Source organism: Cryptotermes secundus, unplaced genomic scaffold, assembly GCF_002891405.2.
Source record: "Cryptotermes secundus unplaced genomic scaffold, Csec_1.0 scaffold516, whole genome shotgun sequence".
NCBI classification, from domain to species: Eukaryota; Metazoa; Arthropoda; class Insecta; order Blattodea; family Kalotermitidae; genus Cryptotermes; species Cryptotermes secundus.
The window spans coordinates 111,726-131,845 of NW_019745084.1; the positions used below are offsets into that span (position 1 = coordinate 111,726).

Sequence of the window (20,120 nt, forward strand, 5' to 3'; positions counted from 1 at the left end):
AGCAACGGGTCTGCATGCCAAAATACTAATATTATACGTTGTACTAATATATTATTCTGACAACACAAGTTGTGGAGGCTTCATCAGTATTACGTTTATCACGTTCAGTTCACGATTCACATGAATCTTATTGTAATTCTGTGTTTATATGTATGCACGCAATCGAGCGGCCGTTTAATCACGGCCAATGCAACCAGACGCTGGGGGCATGGGATTGAAACATCGTTTCTCTTGTGTTTGTGTCTCCTTGTGGTAATAAAGGGGCACTAAATAACTTAGTAGGATGTGTGAAGTCAAACCGCAGCAGGCGTATTGCAGGAAGTTCTGTATATACACATGAAGCCTTCCAAGGGACTTGTTGCGGGCCGATCCCCTCGCAAGGGGATCTACGTAACAAGTACTTAAAAATTTGTAATTCCCGAAATTAATCCTGAACTGGAACAGGCCTAATCCATATAAGGTGAATAAGATTATTTCCCAGAAGCATCAATTTCTTGGAATTTGGCGCCGTACAGACCATAGAAGTTCATACAACATTTCAGAGAAACGCACCGCTTGCATGTATAGGCTCGAAGTGTAAGCCAAGGAAGCAAGAAGAACAGTATTTTCTTGATGATTATTTTTCTGGCTTACTCCTGGACCCCGAACATGTAGGCAATATATTCCTCCGAAACGTCATAGAACTTGGACGGTGTGCTTTCTGCTTATCGGTTGTTAGCTTGGCTTACTGTTAAACCCTGAAGACAGAAGCAGTACATTTCTCCCAAGTAGCGGTGAACTTCTACCGGACTACATGGTGTCAGTTANGTACAGACCATAGAAGTTCATACAACATTTCAGAGAAACGCACTGCTTGCATGTATAGGCTCGAAGTGTAAGCCAAGGAAGCAACAAGCAAGAAGAACAGTATTTTCTTTATGATTATTTTTATGGCTTACTCCTGGACCCCGAACATGTAGGCAATATATTCCTCCGAAACGTCATAGAACTTGGACGGTGTGCTTTCTGCTTATCGGTTGTTAGCTTGGCTTACTGTTAAACCCTGAAGACAGAAGCAGTACATTTCTCCCAAGTAGCGGTGAACTTCTACCGGACTACATGGTGTCAGTTACCGCTGTAAGAACCTCCGATCCAAGAAAAGAAATTGTTCTTCCTTTTTAAGCGGTCATGACTTGTAAGTGTACCAGTAATGATGAGCATGCAGCTTAGAGGGAATACGTTGCGGTGATACTCTTAACTTTTTATCCCGGAGCTGTTCGGTTAACATTTTCAGTGCAGACGTTAGCAAAGCTGACTGAGGTTAAGCTGCTCATATTGCTCTAGTCTCTGGCATTGTCGCAAGATAAGGAAAGCATAGACATGCGGCAGGGGAGGATCAGCGAATTGCTGCGCATTGAGAAATTTGTGGCACCGAAATCAGATACGCCAAACCAGTTCAGAATGTTGAAGTCTATACAGATGAATAATATACGAAGCTTCGTAACTGGAGACAGGCAAGGCGAACAGCCTGACAGTTTGTGGCTTGTGCGTGGGAAATCCCCGTGGCACGAGAGAGTCCGCGTGCCCCCCAGAAGTCACGGATTGCACTCTGAACGTCTGTGTACTCACAGACAGTAGTGTGGTATATAAAGTTCACAGACAGCGTTCGTAGCTTTAAGTGGGGATAGGGAAATTGAAATCAGTGATTCTGCCGTATCGAAATTCAACATCTGTGGAAGTAAAAAGTAAAGGTATTCTTGTAACTGTCCGTGGAGGCCCATAGGGTTGTGAGATGTCGAGGTTCCCACATTTTCTAGACAGTCGGCTCATAGATGGCGGCAAGGATGTCAGCCTTACGTGCCGGTCACCCTTTACCCCCCCAGGAAGATTCCTAGTACTCATTTCTGTTAGAGNCAGATTCCTGGTACTCATTTCTGTTAGAGGCTGCGTTGATCACAACGCCATAGTGCGGCTGAAAGGATTAGGTCAATTGAAGAAATTCCAATGACCTCATCGGGACTTGAATCCGCGACCTTCCGGCTTGTAGCATAGTGCTTCAACGAACTACGCTATCGCGTGACCCCCTTTCGACATCTGTGGAAGAATTTTGTTGACTATATAAGTCCCAGTTAGGGGCTAATGCACACAAGACTTCATTATCAGTCAATACAGCTGAAAATCGGAATTTTATCACAAGGTTTCGTGAATGTCTCTGATATCCAACTTAGAATTAAAATCTCCCAAACTGTTCGGACGCTGATACAAGGTCATAGACAGAAGGACAGACGGACAAAACATTGATAAAGACTTTATATCCTACTTCGCAAAAAAGGACGCTAAAAGCTCGTCCAACGAAAATGCCGTATGTAGCAGGGTATGTCAGTTTGTCGTAATTTTCATTTCCGTGGAAACGAAATGCCAAGGTTCCGGCAGGACCGAAAGTTGGCAGTAAAGACGGCAATAAAACATTAAGTGGACGGTGAATTTGGCGAAGATATGATATGGCATGGCCATTAAGAAAGTCAGATTTGACAGCATTCTATAATTCACTTCTGCTTGTTTTAGTAGACACAGCTGCGGCTAACTAATAATCAAGATGTGAGAACGGATATCTGGAACTACTTTTATGCTACATAGAGGTGTGCTGAAATTTTACTGCAAAACAAGTTCTTCGACACTCTGTGTATGGCATACACATCAGCAAGTCGCGAGATGGAAATGCCCTTGCGTGCGTTGCTACTCTCTCTCTTCTGAAGAGATGCTTATTGGAGGGCGTGTAGGAGGCCACTTGGAAATAAAATCAGAAAGAATGAAATAAGTTTAGAGATACTGCAAAGCGTATTAACGTAAAAGCGCAAAAACATATAAATATAACTAAAACGAAATGATTTCAATAATCATAAATGGTTTGGCTTCGCACAGCTGTGACTGACCGGCCCCATCTGCATGGCTGCATCACAGTTTACACAATACCCCTCTGGCCGCGTGTATCCAAGTATCCCAAATGTGTTTCTGCGCATCAGTCACTTGTTTTTGTTAAGGCTGTAGCACTGCACTGCACTGCAAAACGTGCGACTTGATCCAGCCAGTCGGAAGTGCAGTGCGGTGGAGGATGCAGTGAAGGTGAGTAAAATGAATGAAAGTGCAGAGAAACTGCAAATTTAATTAATAATCAGAATAAAAGGTTTGAATCTTTTTGAATCTGCCAACGAACCCTTTGCTGCGGAATAGTGTAAGACTGTGCATGTGTATAACAAATGGATAGTTCAATGCTTTAGACGAAGTTTCGTTATTACAACAGTTTCGACTATAGGGTCAATGGTGGCAACGTTACCAACTAAAAATCACCAAAGGCATTTCTAACTCATCATAAAGTTAACTCTGTTTCGATCCCAGCCAGAGTTTGGAAAGTCTATCAGAGTTTTAGTGAACTATTGATAGACCTATTGCAGGAGAAGGATTTGCAAATAACGACAATTTTTATTGGTTATGTCTTATCCATAATGTATGTATATTAACCGTCTTTTAGTGCACACAATTTCACTTGTCACTTCACACTACATGTTTCGGCATCATTCTGCCTATAGCCATCGAAGCGAATCGCGGAAGGAAACTAAGGGTAGTGGGCCTATGGATGAAGGCTTACATTCCGAATCTGGAACAGGTGTGTTACTCAATATATCCGGGGACTTTGATTTGGTCAGTCACGGTCATCACCCCTTAACCCCCCCCCCCAGGGGGCTCTACCTGCAGCGAAATAACAAGGTGTAGCCCTAGAGTTTTCTGCTGGGACGTGATGGAATGATCTGGAACGGCCAAAAGAAATGACCCTCTGTAATTAGCGCCATGTTTTCGAGACAAAGCTCTGTCCCTTCTTCCAAACAGACCAAACCTACCCAGTTTCATGGCATACGTTATTTTTCTTGAGCCTTTTCAGGAGAACTTTTAGTGGTAACTACCAAATATACGAATTTTACGTGTTTGTGTGAGAAGTTTGGAGATGTTACCAAGACTGTTGTGATAAATCTACGCAGTTTGTGCAATATTTCGTTTCGTGATATGTGACAAAATTCGCCACGAAATTAGGGTGTAGTCCAGTTACTTTTAACAGCGCTCTGTATATTGCTCTAAGGAAATTTATTATGTCACGGGGCTGATTAGATTTGCTACAGATTTGCCGGAAAAATAAATTTTCTTTTAGGCTTTTCTAACACCCGTGAACACACGCGAAATTCGATAATGAGATTGTCGTGTAAGTAATTAACTAACCAAGTGAAGCTTAGTCCTTCTTGAGACGCTAATTGTTGCTCAGCCACTGAATAAATCCCCAAAATTACATTGAATCTGATGGTTAATTACCATATTTCCAACAGCCCGCCACTGGTCCCTGCCTTAAGCCAGCTGAATCTAACCAACAAACTTCCATTCAACTTTTCTAAGGTCCAGCCTATTGCCATGTGCCATCCAGGTCTAAATGTTCCCAGTTCGATTCTTTCTTTCAGATTTTCCTGCCAAGAGCATTTATCTTGTATACCATACGTGCTACATTCCCTGCCCAACTGATCCTCCCTATTCTCATAATTCTAACAATATATGGCGTTCGGTGTATGATATGGTAGTTACGTCTCAGAAGCATTACAGGGACATATGAATACCAGTAGCTATACCTATACCACATACAGAAACCCTTATATGAACCAGCAGTTACAGTACATTGAACCGCAGTTTCTTCATGGCGGTGACCTTGAGAAAAGCAATCTGCTTCTTGCTAGTTGCTTCCTCCGGTTCATTTTTTACTATGAAGATGTACGCAGTAAGTTTCTTTGAAACGTAGGTATACTTTGTACCANCTATTGCCATGTGCCATCCAGGTCTAAATGTTCCCAGTTCGATTCTTTCTTTCAGATTTTCCTGCCAAGAGCATTTATCTTGTATACCATACGTGCTACATTCCCTGCCCAACTGATCCTCCCTATTCTCATAATTCTAACAATATATGGCGTTCGGTGTATGATATGGTAGTTACGTCTCAGAAGCATTACAGGGACATATGAATACCAGTAGCTATACCTATACCACATACAGAAACCCTGAAAGGCTGAAAAGAAATTTAATTTCAGAGAAGACAAAAGATGTGTAGACAGTGACATTAATGTGTAGTTTATCAATTGTCGGCCGAAGAGGATGGCCAGACACAGTCGCTACAAGTCATTGTCTGTGGACCGGTATACATGTGAACCAGACTGATGTACCGGTATTGTTCTGCACTTGTACTTGTGTTAGGGAATTGCTTTTCAGGGTCTCAGCTGAAGAGAGGGTCTATCCTGACAAAGATATTTCTCGGTTAGCTTCAATCCTTGCAATTAATTGTATGGATAAAGGTAAAGCTATCCCTCTAACAGGCCGTGGAGGCCCCTAGGGTTGCGAGACGTCGAGACACCCGCAATTTCCAGAAAATCGGCTCACAGATGGCGGTGATGCTGTGAGCCTTACGCGCGGACCCCCTTTTACCCCCCAGGGAGATTCCTGGTATTCTTTTCTATTAGGGGCTGTGTCGATCCCAGAGCTATTGTGAGGCTGGAAGGATTAAGTCAATTGAAAAATGCAATGATCAAATCGGGAATCGAACCCGCGAAGTTCCGGCTTGTAGCATAATGTCGAAACCAACTACGCTACCGCGTGCCCTATATTAAGTTTCTAGGTATTATTTAATACTAGACTATGAACGCTTCCTTCCAAGTCCCTTCCAATTCCTTATTCACCAGTCACCCTATCATCTGATACTGTAGCGTGCAAGATGCTGTCAGCTGCAGTTAATAAGGAACAGAAATATGACAGACTGTTCTCTTCTCTACTCCTGTCGAGGTCAATTGTAACGAGTTTCTGGAAACGCCGATGGAGGCGCCTCTTGACGGTTGTCGGTGGCCGTAGACAAGCGGATTTGTGACGCGCATTTCGAGAGAAGTGATGTAGGAGTTTTGATTCCTTGTTGTCCCCTAGGCACGTGGATCTGCGTTGTTGGTTATGCCCTCTTTCCTGTCTCAGCATCTTATGATCTGATTGGTTCAATGCAAGGAGTTTCTTGCAGATCTTAGCCTACTCTTCTAGATTACGGACTTCCAGTCTTACAAATCCTGTGCTTTTAATATTATATTTTCTATACGGTGTCCCAAAGGTTCAAGGGATTAGAATAATCTGGCTATCTGGAACAATACCAAGTGCTGTGGAAAGTGAAAGTTACTATAAAGCATGAGTTTCCTGCATATTTTAAGTTTCGGAATTATATATTACCAATGGATAACAGTTCCAGCGCGTCGGTGTTAACATATTATCACGTGTAGGGGTGATAATTAGGCGGGGTTTGATTTGGATGATTGGATTTATTGACCACTTATACACGCAATTCGTAACTACAGTTAATTACAAGGTCATCGCTGATCGCCACAATTTACAGTTCACTGTTGTACCCACTAGTGTCCTCAGTTTATTACAGCCCCCACTAGCTATTTTCTGGCAACGGATTTAACACAGTGGAGATTCTTCAGCTTCTGTGGTCACGCCGTTGCCTGCTGAATAACATCCCACACCTGAACTCATAGCGCCATCTTCTCAGCCCGCCTTGCAGATCCCAACTCTCGACTAACTGCTCACTCGAAACTCTGCCTTCACAAGGGGGTCGAATACCTCCACCGTGACCCTGCGAGTCGTAGTAGGCGACGAAAAGGGAAGTCTCAAATCTGACACAGTAAAATATGGTCGCGGGTCTCACGGGACTCGGAACCCGAGAAAGACTAAAGACTATGCTGGCAAGGGCCAGCAGCATATATAACGACATATCCGTCCTCTCGTCAGAGAGGCACCCCACAGAAACAAGACCGCAACTTGTGTTAACAAGGTGTCAGTAAATCCATTTAACCAATCCAAAAGCCTGTCTATAGTCACTAATACACGTGACAGTGCCATTCCAGTATTTTCTAGACTGGACCGGGAAATGCCATAGAAACCCGGATAAAGATGGCTGGACTCCCGGTCTACAATCGAACCGAGCACCTCCCATATACAAGTCCAGAGCAGTACCGTCAAGTAGCGTAAAAATTATAGTAATTATAATGAGACAGTTATGTCATCAAGAAGCGGTTCTGAATAAATTAATGTTTCGAGAGGCAGTGAATCACTTTGCGGGGATTCTGACACGCGCATGCATTTCTTTGTGAATACAGTAGCGGTCATTACAGGTAATATCTGCATAAGGTAAGGGTCGAGAGATTTGATTTCTTACTGCTTCATAACGGATTCCCTTTGAATTGCGTTAGTAGTGACATACCTTGCGTATTTCGGTTCCTGGAAATTATACCACGAGACTGACCCCATGTTCTCAGCTGCGGACCCTCAACGTGGCCGCAGTTTCACAGAACCTGCGTCTGGTTACCACACAGAGAAACGTGTGCATGTCTTGTCGCGATGAAGTCTGCTCTCCCATTTCAGACAGGCCTCATTGAAGGGCCCTAACAAGACCAGATGCGCACGTGGGTCCTAGTACCCGATAGAATGCTAGGGAACACTGAAATAGTAAAAAAGGCAAAGTGTCTGCCATTAATAAATTAATCAGCACGCCATGAAGAGTGGAGAATGGAGGCGGACCTCTAACATTTTTAACCTCGGCACTGGATAGAGGTGAGTGGTCAGCTTCACGCCACGGCCACTTTACCATTTGGATAGGAAGCTGGGTGTGCCACATAGCCGGTCTGGATACTGTGAAGTAAAAGAAGGGGGAAAAGTTAACGCTATACCAGGCCGTGGAGGTCCCGTGCCTCAGCTACCAGCTTCTAACAGCAACAGCTCACAAGGACTGAACCGCAGCGGTCCTCTAACTCAATCACTCACCAACCAACTCGCTCCACTCCACCCACTACCTCCACTGACTGCACTGTCAGAGTCAGTCAGAGTCACGTTGCAACTGACGGTCAGTCAGTCTGTCTGCTTTGGTGTCGAGCCCCAGCTGGGGCTCATGACCNTCACTCACCAACCAACTCGCTCCACTCCACCCACAACCTCCACTGACTGCACTGAACTCGGTCGGTCGGGTGGTACACACTTTGAGCGGACCACATAGAGAACACAGCTGCTAGCAGTACTTCATTGTTGCGATCGGGCCTCTGCCTAACAGAGACCGTTGTCTCGTTGTTTCGCGGTCGTTGCCCAGCAACAAGTGTATATGCTATAAGATATTGGGGCAATCAATGCCCTTACAATATGAATGTTCAACAGGGTTTGGCACATTTATCAACGTATTTTGCTCCAGTTTCTTGCAAATGATCTCACTCGCTGTCCATGACACGGGATGGTGTAGCAGTAACAGTCTACACCTGTATTCGGGCAGTGCTAGCTTTGAATCTCGGTCAAGCAGCCGGCAATCCTAGCGGTGTTTACCGGATTTTCTCTCTCCCTTTAGGGGAATGGAAAGAGAAGTACATTAAATTGGGCCACGACCGCTTCCTTGCGCTTCCGCTCCAATTAAATGCTAAAATATTTCAGATGCTCAAAATGTCGTAAAGCAAGCCAAATCAGGAGGCAAGCAAAACTACGTAACTAGTTAACTAACTCCATTGTACTGAGTCATTCTTGAGAAGCCACCAGTTGCTCAGCTGCTCAAGAATTTCCCACTATTTTATGGAACCCGAGTGTATATTACCGTGTTAACATGATACCGCCAAGAGTGCCTATCCTGAGCCAGATCAGTACAGCCCGTATCACACCAGACTACGCTTCCAAGACCCATTTTAATATGATCGACCCACCTACGTCTTGGTCTTCTTAGTGGTCTCCTTTCGTCTGGCTTTCCCACCAAAATCCTACATGCATTCCTCTTCTCCAAAACGTGCTACATGCCCTGTCAATTTCGTTTTCCTTGACTTGATCATTCTAATTATAATTAGCGGAGGGTAAATCTTATGAAGCTCCTCATTATGCAGTTCTCTCCAATCTCCTGTCACTTCATCTCTCTTCGGACTAAATATTCTCCTCAGCACGTATGTATGGCTTGGCAGATTGGTACTAACATATAGGAAAATTCTACTACCTCTGTATTCAAGACTGAAGGGGTCCCTCTAAGTTCTGCTCCTAAGTTCTGATGTTAATGACGCCCTGCTCAGCGAGTAATAAAGGAACGTGCAGCTCTATTTCTTAGCCACGTCTTCAGATGTTTAATTTCTTCCTTATATTCTGTCGATTTTGATAACCCGAGAAGCACGAAACGTACACCTGATTTACATAAAGTAAAGTTAACGACGATGATTTGGAAGAATTTCACAGGGATACTCCACCATGACCTATAAATTCATAAGTACCAGCTCATTTCCTTCTTTGTGATTGCTCCATTCATTTTTAAGTATATCGAAGTGCCCGCATAAAATATTCTACAAGTTATTTTATTCAAAGCGGAAAATAATGCTGACTACAAGAATTTTGAAGACAAGGCTTCCTGTCTGCATGTAGCTTTATCAGTCCGTTGTAGTCAGCTTCAGTAGTCGGAGCACGGCAAAATTAAAATAGTCCACACTTTTGATTTCAGCAGAACTGAGGCAGTTGGTTAATCTCGTCTATAAAACTAAGTAGCAATTAGTAAATTTTGATCTGGGAGAAGGAAGTGACACCAGTTGGATGAAAAATATGCAATTAAGGGAATAATGGATTGTATTCTGCGCCTAATGTCCATGCTGTGGTTAATTAAGTCAGTATAAAATGGGCAAAATCTGTCGCAGGCAAATAGAAACAGTATATGCTATTGTGCCTGAAAAAAATACAAGGGTAAAACATGATTCCGCAAAAGCAATGGATTTCTTGAAGATTCTAACTTACTGCGACTTTACGCCGTTCATTGCGATAGATTCTTTAGGAGAAAATAGCGGACTCCATCTTCAGTACTTTCTACTGTGAAAACGCAGGCAGCGCATTCTTAGGGAACGTCAGTAACGATCAACAAGACTGCATGGTGTCACGTCCCAGAATATAGCAATCTTAATGACTGCCACTGCAATAAAATAAAATCTTGCATATGAAGTCATCATCCAGCTGAAAGAATATCATTTGCACGGTTATGGAGTTTTTTTTTCAGTCGTCCGATTAGTTAGAAAATAACTAGTTTATATGAAGAAAGCAGTCTTCTGGGATTTGGCATCGTATATATGTGGTGTTAACCGACGTTTCGGAGGAACGTATCGCCTCCATCTTCAGAGTAGAAGAAAAATATAAGAAATCTGCAAGCGAAGAGACCGTGAGAACCGGTACCGGTTATCTTCGCTTGCAGATTTCTTATATTTTTCTTCTACCCTGAAGATGGAGGCGATACGTTCCTCCGAAACGTCGGTTAACACCACATATACACGGTGCCAAATCCCAAAAGACTGCTTTCTTCATAGTCACCGCCGTGAAATCCTCAAATCTTAACTAGTTTATACGTTAGTCGGTTAAATGTCAGTCAATCGAACTTTCAGCCAGCCAGGCGCTAGTGTAATTGCCTGAATCAGTCTCTTGCAAATCTCAATTGAAACAAATAAATTCAGATTACTGCTCCACTAAACGGATGCAGAATATTTCACAACTTCTTTGGTTTCAGACGGAGCCCAAGGGAAATGCGCCAACTGCAGAAGACAGGTTCGTGTATCGGCATGTTTCCGCTGACCAGACTGTCACATCGGAGACGAGGCGGCGACAGCAAACTTCTTCGGACTGAAGGCAAGAAATGGGACCTGATGGGACTGAACCTAACATTGCTGTTTTATGCAGGAGTTCTCCCCACACATCGCGTTGCTTCAAGCTCTTGGAGACTACGGCTGTACCGTGCTTACCCGGTCCTCATGGTACTTCTTTACATCATGGTATTCACAGCACAGTGTCTCGCCATGTACAAGTTCTGGGGTGATCTTGATGCAGTCACTGACACCGCCTTCACCATGGTGGGTGTATTCATGTGCTACATCCAGGCAACCTACACAACAAGGAACAGCGACAAAATCCTCCAACTCGTAGACACATTGGAAACCAAACTGACTCCCACGATGAAGACACTGGCCTCAACAAGGGAGCAGTCCATTCTAGTCACGAACACTGCACGCAAAACAAGGCTGCTGACGTGGACAATGTTCGTGATTGTGCATGGGATGCTTATCTCATGGATCGCCATGCCTCTCATTCACAGGTACAGTGAGGGAGCTCAGGAAATGAACTTTGACTCGGACAAGCCTCTGCCATATTTCTGCTTCATCATCTGGCTGCCTTTCGACGCACTGCGTTCTCCCGTCTACGAAATCGTCTACAGCATCCAGACGATGTGCTTCTTGATGGCGTGCTTGTACTACACGTCAGTCAACACTGTGTTCATGACACTCATCATCCACACGTCGACGCAGTTCAGGATTTTGGTGATGTCCCTCAGAGACATGGACGAGCTGTTCCCTGTGCAGAACATGGAACGCGAAGAACCACAGATGGGATCGGAAAGTAACGCCGAAGAATATCCACACGATTTGAGCATCTCCATTGGGAATGAACTGGATGCTTACTTCATTGAGTGCATCAAACATCACAAAGCAATCATCAGGTAAGCCTCAGGTTTGAATTCTTTCGTGGCAAAGGTACAAAGGGCTTGCATCTTCCAGATTTGTCGCCACTAACAGAGATGCTGCGTGTACATGAGTTGGGAAACTGAGCGAGACTTCACGCAGTTTGTTCTGTCGATAAACTCGTGAGTTAAAGACGTTGCGTATATGGTGGAAATCAGACGATTTCTTAGCTATAATGAATAATTTGCTTTCAAGGTAATTGTGCGTTATTCTGTAATAGTGAGTAAAGAATAAGAGAAATATTTGGGTGAGGATTTCGTTGAACTCATAGGATCGCTGTTATTAGTAGATACTGTGTGCTTTTCCCACGTGCCAGTTGCCAGCCTACGAATATTCGCTCTGCAGACGAAGCAAGTTCGTAGCATAGACTCGCTCTCATGCGCTGACAGTGAAGGACACCGGCCAAAAAGTATCGGCAGGCTTATACACGGAAGCAAGAGAATGCAGCAATGCCCTTTGTTAAGGTACTCCGCGACATTCCCTTGGAGAGACTGGGCTGAACTACCTCGGGGACGAGTGAATTGTGTTCTACCCGTGTCCGCGCTTGTCTCATGACGATTTCAGCAGCAGGCCGCATACAGAACTCACTGAGCGGCAGTGCAGGCATGGTTTGCTCTTTGCTTCAGGTTTGCTGAAGAGCTGAATGCTGTGCTCAGTCCGTTGCTTCTGTTCTACTTCTTCTGCAGTCAGCTCATCATGTGCGTCGTTACGTTCCAAGTGGTTCTGGTAAGTTGCATGAGGCACATGTTGTGAACTATCAGACGGTACTGGTAAGTTTCATGATGCATATTGTCAAGTCCAATCACGGTAGTTTTCCTTACGTTGGGCATTAGCTGTCAGCTTAGAACACTTGTCTAAAATTAGTAGAGCTTATTTAAATGTATTATTATATTTCTCAAAGTTATCTTATTATACGAGGGTTGGATAAAAAGTAGTGGCAACACTGCTGTAACAAGAAAGATGTGTGTCAGGTGGCACTAGCGCCGTCTGTAGCTGATAGCAGAAGTTCAGTTGGAGTAGAGCAGTGAGTGGCTCTGATTGTGTTTCATTGAGTTGCATTGTGCATCGTCTTGAACTGCAGGAGCCCAGTTCAAGCACCTTAACAACAAGTTTACGAAACAAGAACAGCGCTCCTGGATAAAAAATTGAAGTTGCACGAGGTCGTGGTGCACAAACCTGTTATCAAGGACTGCGAGAAGCATATGATGATGCTGCTTTGCCATATCTCACAGTGGCACGATGGATGAAAGCGTTCCGTGAAGGGAGGGATGCCATTCAGGACGACCCCATGTTGACAGCCACACAGTTCAGCTTCTTTCTTCTTTGCCGGATGTCGATCGTCGATGGGCTGCGTGGGAGTTAGCTGCTGAGGTAGGCGTATCTCACAAAACCGTGCTCCACATTCTGCACGATATTCTTGGATACCGCAAAATTGGAGCGCGTTGGGTACTCCATACAATGTCCGAGGTGCAACAATGGCAACGTTATGCAATTGCACAGGACTTGTTAGACCGGTACCAGAGGGAAGGTGATGACTCCCTTGGAAGGATCGTCACTCTGGACGAAACTTGGACTCGCCCATACGAACCGCAATTGAAGCGACAATCAACTGAATGGAAGCATCCTGACTCTCCTCGTCCAAAGAAAGTGCGCCTTACACAGAGCAATGTGAAGGCGATGTTCATTGTGGCATATGACACTGATGGAGTGATACTGCACCACACTGTACCTCAACGACAGACAGTAAACGCTGCTTACTACTGCAGTTTCCTGCGTAATCACCTTCATCCAGCACTCAGGAGAAAGCGACGACACTTGTTGGCAACGAACCCCATCATCCTACATGACAATGCAAGGGCTCATACTGCTGACGCTGTCAAAGATCTCCTTCGCCGCTGGCAATGGGAGATACTGCAACATCTGCCATAATCACCCGGTATGAGTCCGTGCAATTATGATCTCTTTGCCAAAATGAAAGAACCACTGCGAGGGTTACGTTACAACACAAGAGAGGAGATTATTCGTGCTGTAGGGCGGTCACTGCTGGACATCAACAAAAGTGGACGCGCTGATGGTGTACGCCTTCCACAAATTTGGCAGACGGTGGTACACATGGGGGGGCGATTATATTGAAGGAATGTAAGTGTGTTTACCTCAGGTGATGAAGTAATTTCAGAACTATAGAGGTGTTGCCACTACTTTAATCCGACCTTTTGATATAAACGTTTTAAGGTGGAATGGAGCGTGTATATAATGTGTTTTCGGACTTTTTGGCCTCTATTGGGATTTCGGTGTTATACGAGTGTTCATTGTTTATCCATTAGAACATTTTAATATGTTTAAAAGTTGTAATTCGACACAAAAACTTTTGCATGACAAAATATTAGGAATAAATGCATGGCGAAACGTAGTCTAATAATAGAATTGGAGACGTTGTATCTATAACTACCTGATGATGGTCGTAAACGACCGAAACATGTAGATCTGTCTGATTTATCTACAATTTGATTCAATCATTTATTATAGGTATTTTTTTTTGTGATAGACCAACATATTTACATGGTCGTTACTGGTTACTTCTGAATACAAATTTCCATCGGATCTGTAATTTGCGACCTATAATGTCACATTGCATACTGTTAAGTATACATAACACATGTAAGTACAGTACAGTGTTTGTTGTTGCTTTTTGTGTAACAGCCACTCTCCTCAAGATGAAAAACACCGACTTCAAGTAGTCGTTGAAATGAACGTCCTTTAATGTATACATGGTAATGGCCTTGTGGAAACTACATTTCAATATAAGCCGCTCATAAAATCACATGCAGTTGTCTTCTTGATGGTTTCAAAAGAAGTAATTTATTATTCAAGATAATTACGTCGACAGTAATAGGCGATCACTTCAGTCAGCTCATCACAGCGGTCATGATCATAGTCTCCACTTGTATCTGTCTTCAGTGACATCTTATAATGTCACATTCCTTTTCTCCTGATTCATGACGTGGTACCCCCACGTAACTTTCCTTCGGCCTCTGGGAACGGGTTACTATTAGTGCTAGTGGTTGCGCTGTCTGAAGATCATAACCCATCCCCGGGTGTCTAGCGTGACAATTTGAAAAAAAGAAATAGTTTCAGTGCGGTTGAAGCGTTGTGTGTCATAGTTTCCAAATTTCGAGTTTTGGACTTTTCTTGGTTGGACGTTGCGGAGCTGAGTGCCCTTGTTTTACAGCTGGATTATTGTACGGATATGGTCGTATTTATTTGTCTATGCAATTTATTTATCTGTTTATTTACTACAAGCGGAAAAGGAAGTGTTTATATAACTCTCATACGAATAGATTTGCGTTGCCTGCGTCCCGTGGCCCTGTTCTTGGATACGGCGCATTGAGCTGTGTTCGTGCGTCTGCGTGAGGCCTGTACGAGAGACAACCGTCCTTTCTGTTCTTATATGTGTATGTATTCTATGTTTAGCAGATGCGCCTTTCTTCGACCAGATGTGTGGCCAACGAGTTGTTCACATAACAATCTGTATTTCTGGTTTAGTCTTTCAAGGCCGATTCTGTGGATCCAATTTGATTACTTGGTTCTAATGAATTCACTGTGTGCTTACTTTTAAGTGTGTTGTTTATACACTGACTCTCATTTGTCGATATATCTGTAGTTTGAGTTCCTTGCCATTACGCAACTAAGTGAAAGCAGGCTAACATGATTAGCCCATCCATCTTGTGCGTGAAGCTTACATTTAGACAAGCCCCGCCAATCTGATCACTGTAAGCAACCAGCCAGAATCGGATATGGAAACTCTCTCCTTTTGTTTCGATGGTTGAAGAAACAGAACAGCAATTCCATTCGGAATTCTAGAAGCAAGGAATTCAATTTGATCTTCATTCCGATATTTGAAGAAGGCTTAAGGCTAAGCCCACACGAGTCCTACTTTCTCGTCCGTGTGCGCAGGTCAGAATAACGGAGTGAGGTGAGGTGACACGGTGGCCACACGCGCGGTTCATTTGCAGCCATAGAAGTAATCACACTCCACGCACGTAGAGATGGGGTTCGTTTGATTATTTGTAGGCTCTTCGTTGAAAAAATAAAACGATGCGAAGTTCATGAGTCCATTCTTTTATTTGTGAAATGCTAGACTGTTCAGAGCTTCATTTGTTTAACGCGCCGCCACAGAGATACCTGGGATTTGTTACAAGCTCTATTGATTTTCCATCATTTCGCTTGCCAGCCCCTAGTTTTCTGTAAAATTCTTCACTTTGAAACAAATTGTCTGGAAACCTACATATTTGAAATTTGGAAGTAATATACGCGGGTATCCAGGATTCGTTAGGACTCTTTTTTTTTTATTTCTCCCTGCAATGCCATTTGTTGGCGAGTTGTGACGTTAAGATTCTTGAAGATTCAGCTTTGGCTGTCTATAATTTCAAAGCGTTATGTGTTCTGACGATGAATGTAACAGTACTGTTCTGACACTCGTCGGAAAATGGCGGTTGTACAGAGAGCCAACATCAGATTTTGTTTTATGTTAGGTAAAACAGCCGGAGAAGCTTACGAAATGATGAAAAGTTTGTACGGTAGTGATTGTTTGAGTCGATCGAACATTTTTCAATGGTATGCTATATTTCGTGACGGCAGGAAGGACATCGGAGACGCTCCACGTGCATCAAAGCCGAGAACAAGTCGCACTGAAGTGACCGAAATCCTTGCATCAGACAGATGTGTTTCTGCAAGACTCATCGAGGAGCTTTTGGGAATACCGAAAAGTACTGTACATCAAATTTTGACCTAGAATTTGGGCAAACGGAAGGTCTGTGCGCGGTTTGTACCGCACGCGCTGTCAGACGATGAAAAACATGCCAGAGTGAAACACTGCAAAGACATGTTACGGTTGGCCAAAAGTGATACAAAATTTGCAAAATCGATTGTTACTGGTGACGAGACATGGTGTTTTCAGGGCCGCACCATAGCTCAAGCGGTTAGTCGCTGTCTTCCCGATCCCGGGTCTGGTCAAGTGGGATTTGTGGTGGACAAAGTGACGCTGGGGCAGGTTTTCTCAGAGTACTTCGGTTTCCCCTGCCAATCTTCATTCCACCAATTGCTCCACAATCACCCTCACTTATCATCTGGGGCTGGTACAATAGGCCAGAAGTGGCCGCAGTACAAGGGACTTAGTCCCACCCCACTAGCAATAAAAGAAAACTGTGGTAGCAAGTGCATAAGTCTTCGTTGTATTGGGTCCCCAGTTGATACTAATTTCGTACAGTTCATTGCATCATACAGAACTCCGTTTGGAAGGCGATAGAGCAAGTAGTACACAATGACAGGGCCGTGAATTGTGAACTTAATCTTTGTATTTTGGGGCGCCTTGAGGAATGCTACAGCACAAGGAGAAATAGTCATATGGCGCAGGACTGAAGATTATACATAAAAACAAGAAGCAGTATGTACATCGAATGTTACTATATTTAAATAATTATGATTCACGATTCCGAGCGCGCCTGTACCAGCGACGTTTAAAAGCACAGTTCCGCACATCAAAACAAAGTCAAGCGTACATTTAAATGCACGTTGCTGGTCTCACAGGTAAATCTGTCCCTGTAACAGGCCGTGGAGGCCCATAGGGTTGTGAGAAGTTGAGGTCCCCACATTTTCTAGACAATCGGCTCACAGATGGCGGTGCGGCTGTTTGCCTTACGCGCCGGTCGCCATTTATCCCCAAGAGTATTCCTGGTACTCATTTCTGTTAGAGACTGAGTCGACCCCAGGGCCATAATGCAGCTGGAAGGATTAGGTTAATTGAGAAATCCAGTGAACTCATCGGGAATCGAACCCGCGACCTTCCGGCTTGTAGCATATTGCCTCAACCAACTGCGCTATCGCGTGCCCCTCGTTAAACAGTGTGTAGACATCACGCAGAAGAGAACTGAACTGGGCGTTCATTATAAGGAAAGTCAAGAGACATTTTGTGGTTTTGTTGCAGACCTGGGGGCAGGGAAACAGCGTGCTCAAGTTCGTTCTGGGGCTGGCCGCCGCGGCATGCGGCCCTCTGATGTTCTGCTGGTTCGGAACTGACATCATACAAGAGGTGATATATTCCTTGTGGTTAGTTAAGTACTACATTTCGTGACGTATGTGGGGGGGGGGCATTGCTACCCTCGGGAGCAGATGTACCTGAGCCCATCAAAACAGCGCACTTCCTAAATCTCTCCCCTCAGTGATGCCAACATTACAGCCTCTCAAATTATTGCAGTAATAATCTTAGTGCTACTTAAATGCATAAACCAATCGTCACATCATGTCACTAAAATATTTTATGTAATGAACTTAATATTCCTTGAATGCCTTAACGAATCTTCATAAAACTTTGATGCATATCGTACCATCTGAACGGTGCACTTCATAAATCCCTCTTATCGTTAACACCAACGCTACAGCCTCAGGAATTGTGTTTTAATTTTACTTCACGCATACATAAAGAAATTGCTTTCTACTTTTACTAAATATTCAAAGTAGACCATTAGTTCTTCCCAGAACTTCTTATTTCACATGTAAATAGAATAATATATCTCTGGGGGACACAGAGCCTGGCCGTGCAACAGGCAGCCTATGGATGCGCCTGGTATCACCGCCTAAGAAGCTTCAATCGTCTGCTGGCGGTGGTCATCATGAGGACCCAGAAACCCGTGCGGCTCAAGGCAGGCATGTTCTACGAAGTGTCCCTCACGACATTCACCCAGGTAGGCCTCCTCCTCTTCATTATTATTATTATTATTATTATTATTATGTGTTTTCCTTTTTTACTCGCGCCCACTTTGTAATTGGCATCTGGGCTGTTAGGTTTGCACGTACATAAACAAGAATTAAATGAATTGTTATATTCAGTCAGCTTTCCTCGTAATTATGATTCAGTTCTGAAACATTCGGGCGTCAGTACCTTTTATTCTAGACCAAAAAATGTCGACGATTTATTTCTTTTTAACTTTCCGAGTCACAAAATCAACTGCTGTTCCAGTAAGAACACTGTTTGTCCCCTTGTATCCTCCAACCAAATTAAGGGCATTTTCAACTTGTAACATGAGAAATAATTCAAGATCTGACCCTTCGTCTTGATATTCCACAGCTGCGAGCAGCATATGCCCATTTGTATGTAGATGATCTTGTGAAAGGGAATTTTTTCCCTAACGAACATTTCCGTTATTTCCTGCGTTATTATTTTAACGTGTTATTTGTAATTTCATTCGTGCTTTGGTTACTAGTTTTCCTTCAGTTCTTAGTTCTGAAAACTTTTGTATTGCTCGTCTGTTACAGGCTACTTACTGTTCGCAATCGCTGAAGTATAGAATTGAATTATTATTATAGGTCCGGGTTCGATTCCCGGCGCTACCAAATTTTTGTCAGAGAAGTAGTGGGTCTGTAACGGTGTCCACTCAACCTCTTGAGGATAATTGAGGAGCTATTTCAAGGAAATAGCGGCCCCGGTCTTGAGAACCGAAATTAACGGCCGTGGAAATTCGTTGCGCTGACCACGCAAAACCCTCTATCCGCAAAAGTTGACACTAAACTTCGCCGACAAGCGGTGTTCGCTCGGTCGGTATGGTTCGCTTCCGGACTGATATCACGGAGGGTTTTTTATTGTTGCTGTTGTGGCCATAGACATTTGAGCCATTGTTACACTTGTTATTGCTTTTACAGTCTTACGTTTCTAATTACTTCCCTTATCGTTATTAACAAGAGTAAACTATAAAAGAACCCCCCAACCCCCCCCCAAAACAACCTATGTTGTTTATGAAGAGAGCTGTTCTTTTCTGAACATGCTTTTCAGATGCTGAACACTGTGTACACCTATTTTGCTGTTCTGAAGCAACTCTATGATGAATAGAGGATGACTGCTGCCACGTGTAATGAATGAGCCCAATACAATACAGCAAAAGGGAAGCAAACAGCGCACTCCGCAGCCCGCTTTTCTTAGTGAGGACTAAACCTAACATTCCCAGTGTTTCGCAAGTAGCAGTAGGCTGTATTCACATGAAATTCTAGTTGCACAGACTGCTAATTTAACAACCACTGATTCTGGCACGAAAATACTATATTTTCTCTAATACTGCAAGCACTTAAACTATATTTCTTAAACAAGAATGCGTGTATTGTAGCCAGTGAACCGTGTTCTTTTTGTTCTGGTTATACAAAGTACACATGCAAAATCAACTGTCTCTAGCACGAATAATATTCAGCTTAGTATAATAACAGGACTTCTTGAGAATAGAAATAAATATATTCTGAAAACCATAGTGCACATCTTCTTTGAATGTTACTCGTACGTCCCCTGCAACGTCAGTTATCTCCACAGTTGAAGTATGTCTACTCGCAATGCTGTCATTATCAGTTGTCAGCTGATAGGAAAATGCTGCGTGTCGGAAAGTCATCTCCTTCGCTTCTCATATGTAAAGTACAATGTTTGATTTTCTTCTTGTCACGGTCGGTATTACTGACATAAAAATGTGCCACATTTTGCACCTC

At 43.6% G+C, this 20,120-nt stretch overlaps 1 protein-coding gene across 8 annotated transcripts in view; it reads left to right on the forward strand.

Moving 5' to 3' along the window:
• The window catches only part of LOC111874907, an 82,189-nt gene extending 62,346 nt beyond the window's left edge, over positions 1-19,843 (forward strand). For all 8 annotated transcript variants that reach the window (XM_033755648.1, XM_023870775.2, XM_023870776.2 and 5 more), the window contains 5 exons: positions 10,595-11,578; positions 12,227-12,326; positions 17,584-17,688; positions 18,185-18,340; positions 19,426-19,843. In XM_033755648.1, the coding sequence (XP_033611539.1) occupies positions 10,595-11,578; positions 12,227-12,326; positions 17,584-17,688; positions 18,185-18,340; positions 19,426-19,482 (1,402 nt within the window). In that variant the 3' untranslated portion in view covers positions 19,483-19,843. The remainder of the gene's footprint in view (positions 1-10,594; positions 11,579-12,226; positions 12,327-17,583; positions 17,689-18,184; positions 18,341-19,425) is intronic.
• The last annotated feature ends 277 nt before the right edge of the window (positions 19,844-20,120 follow it).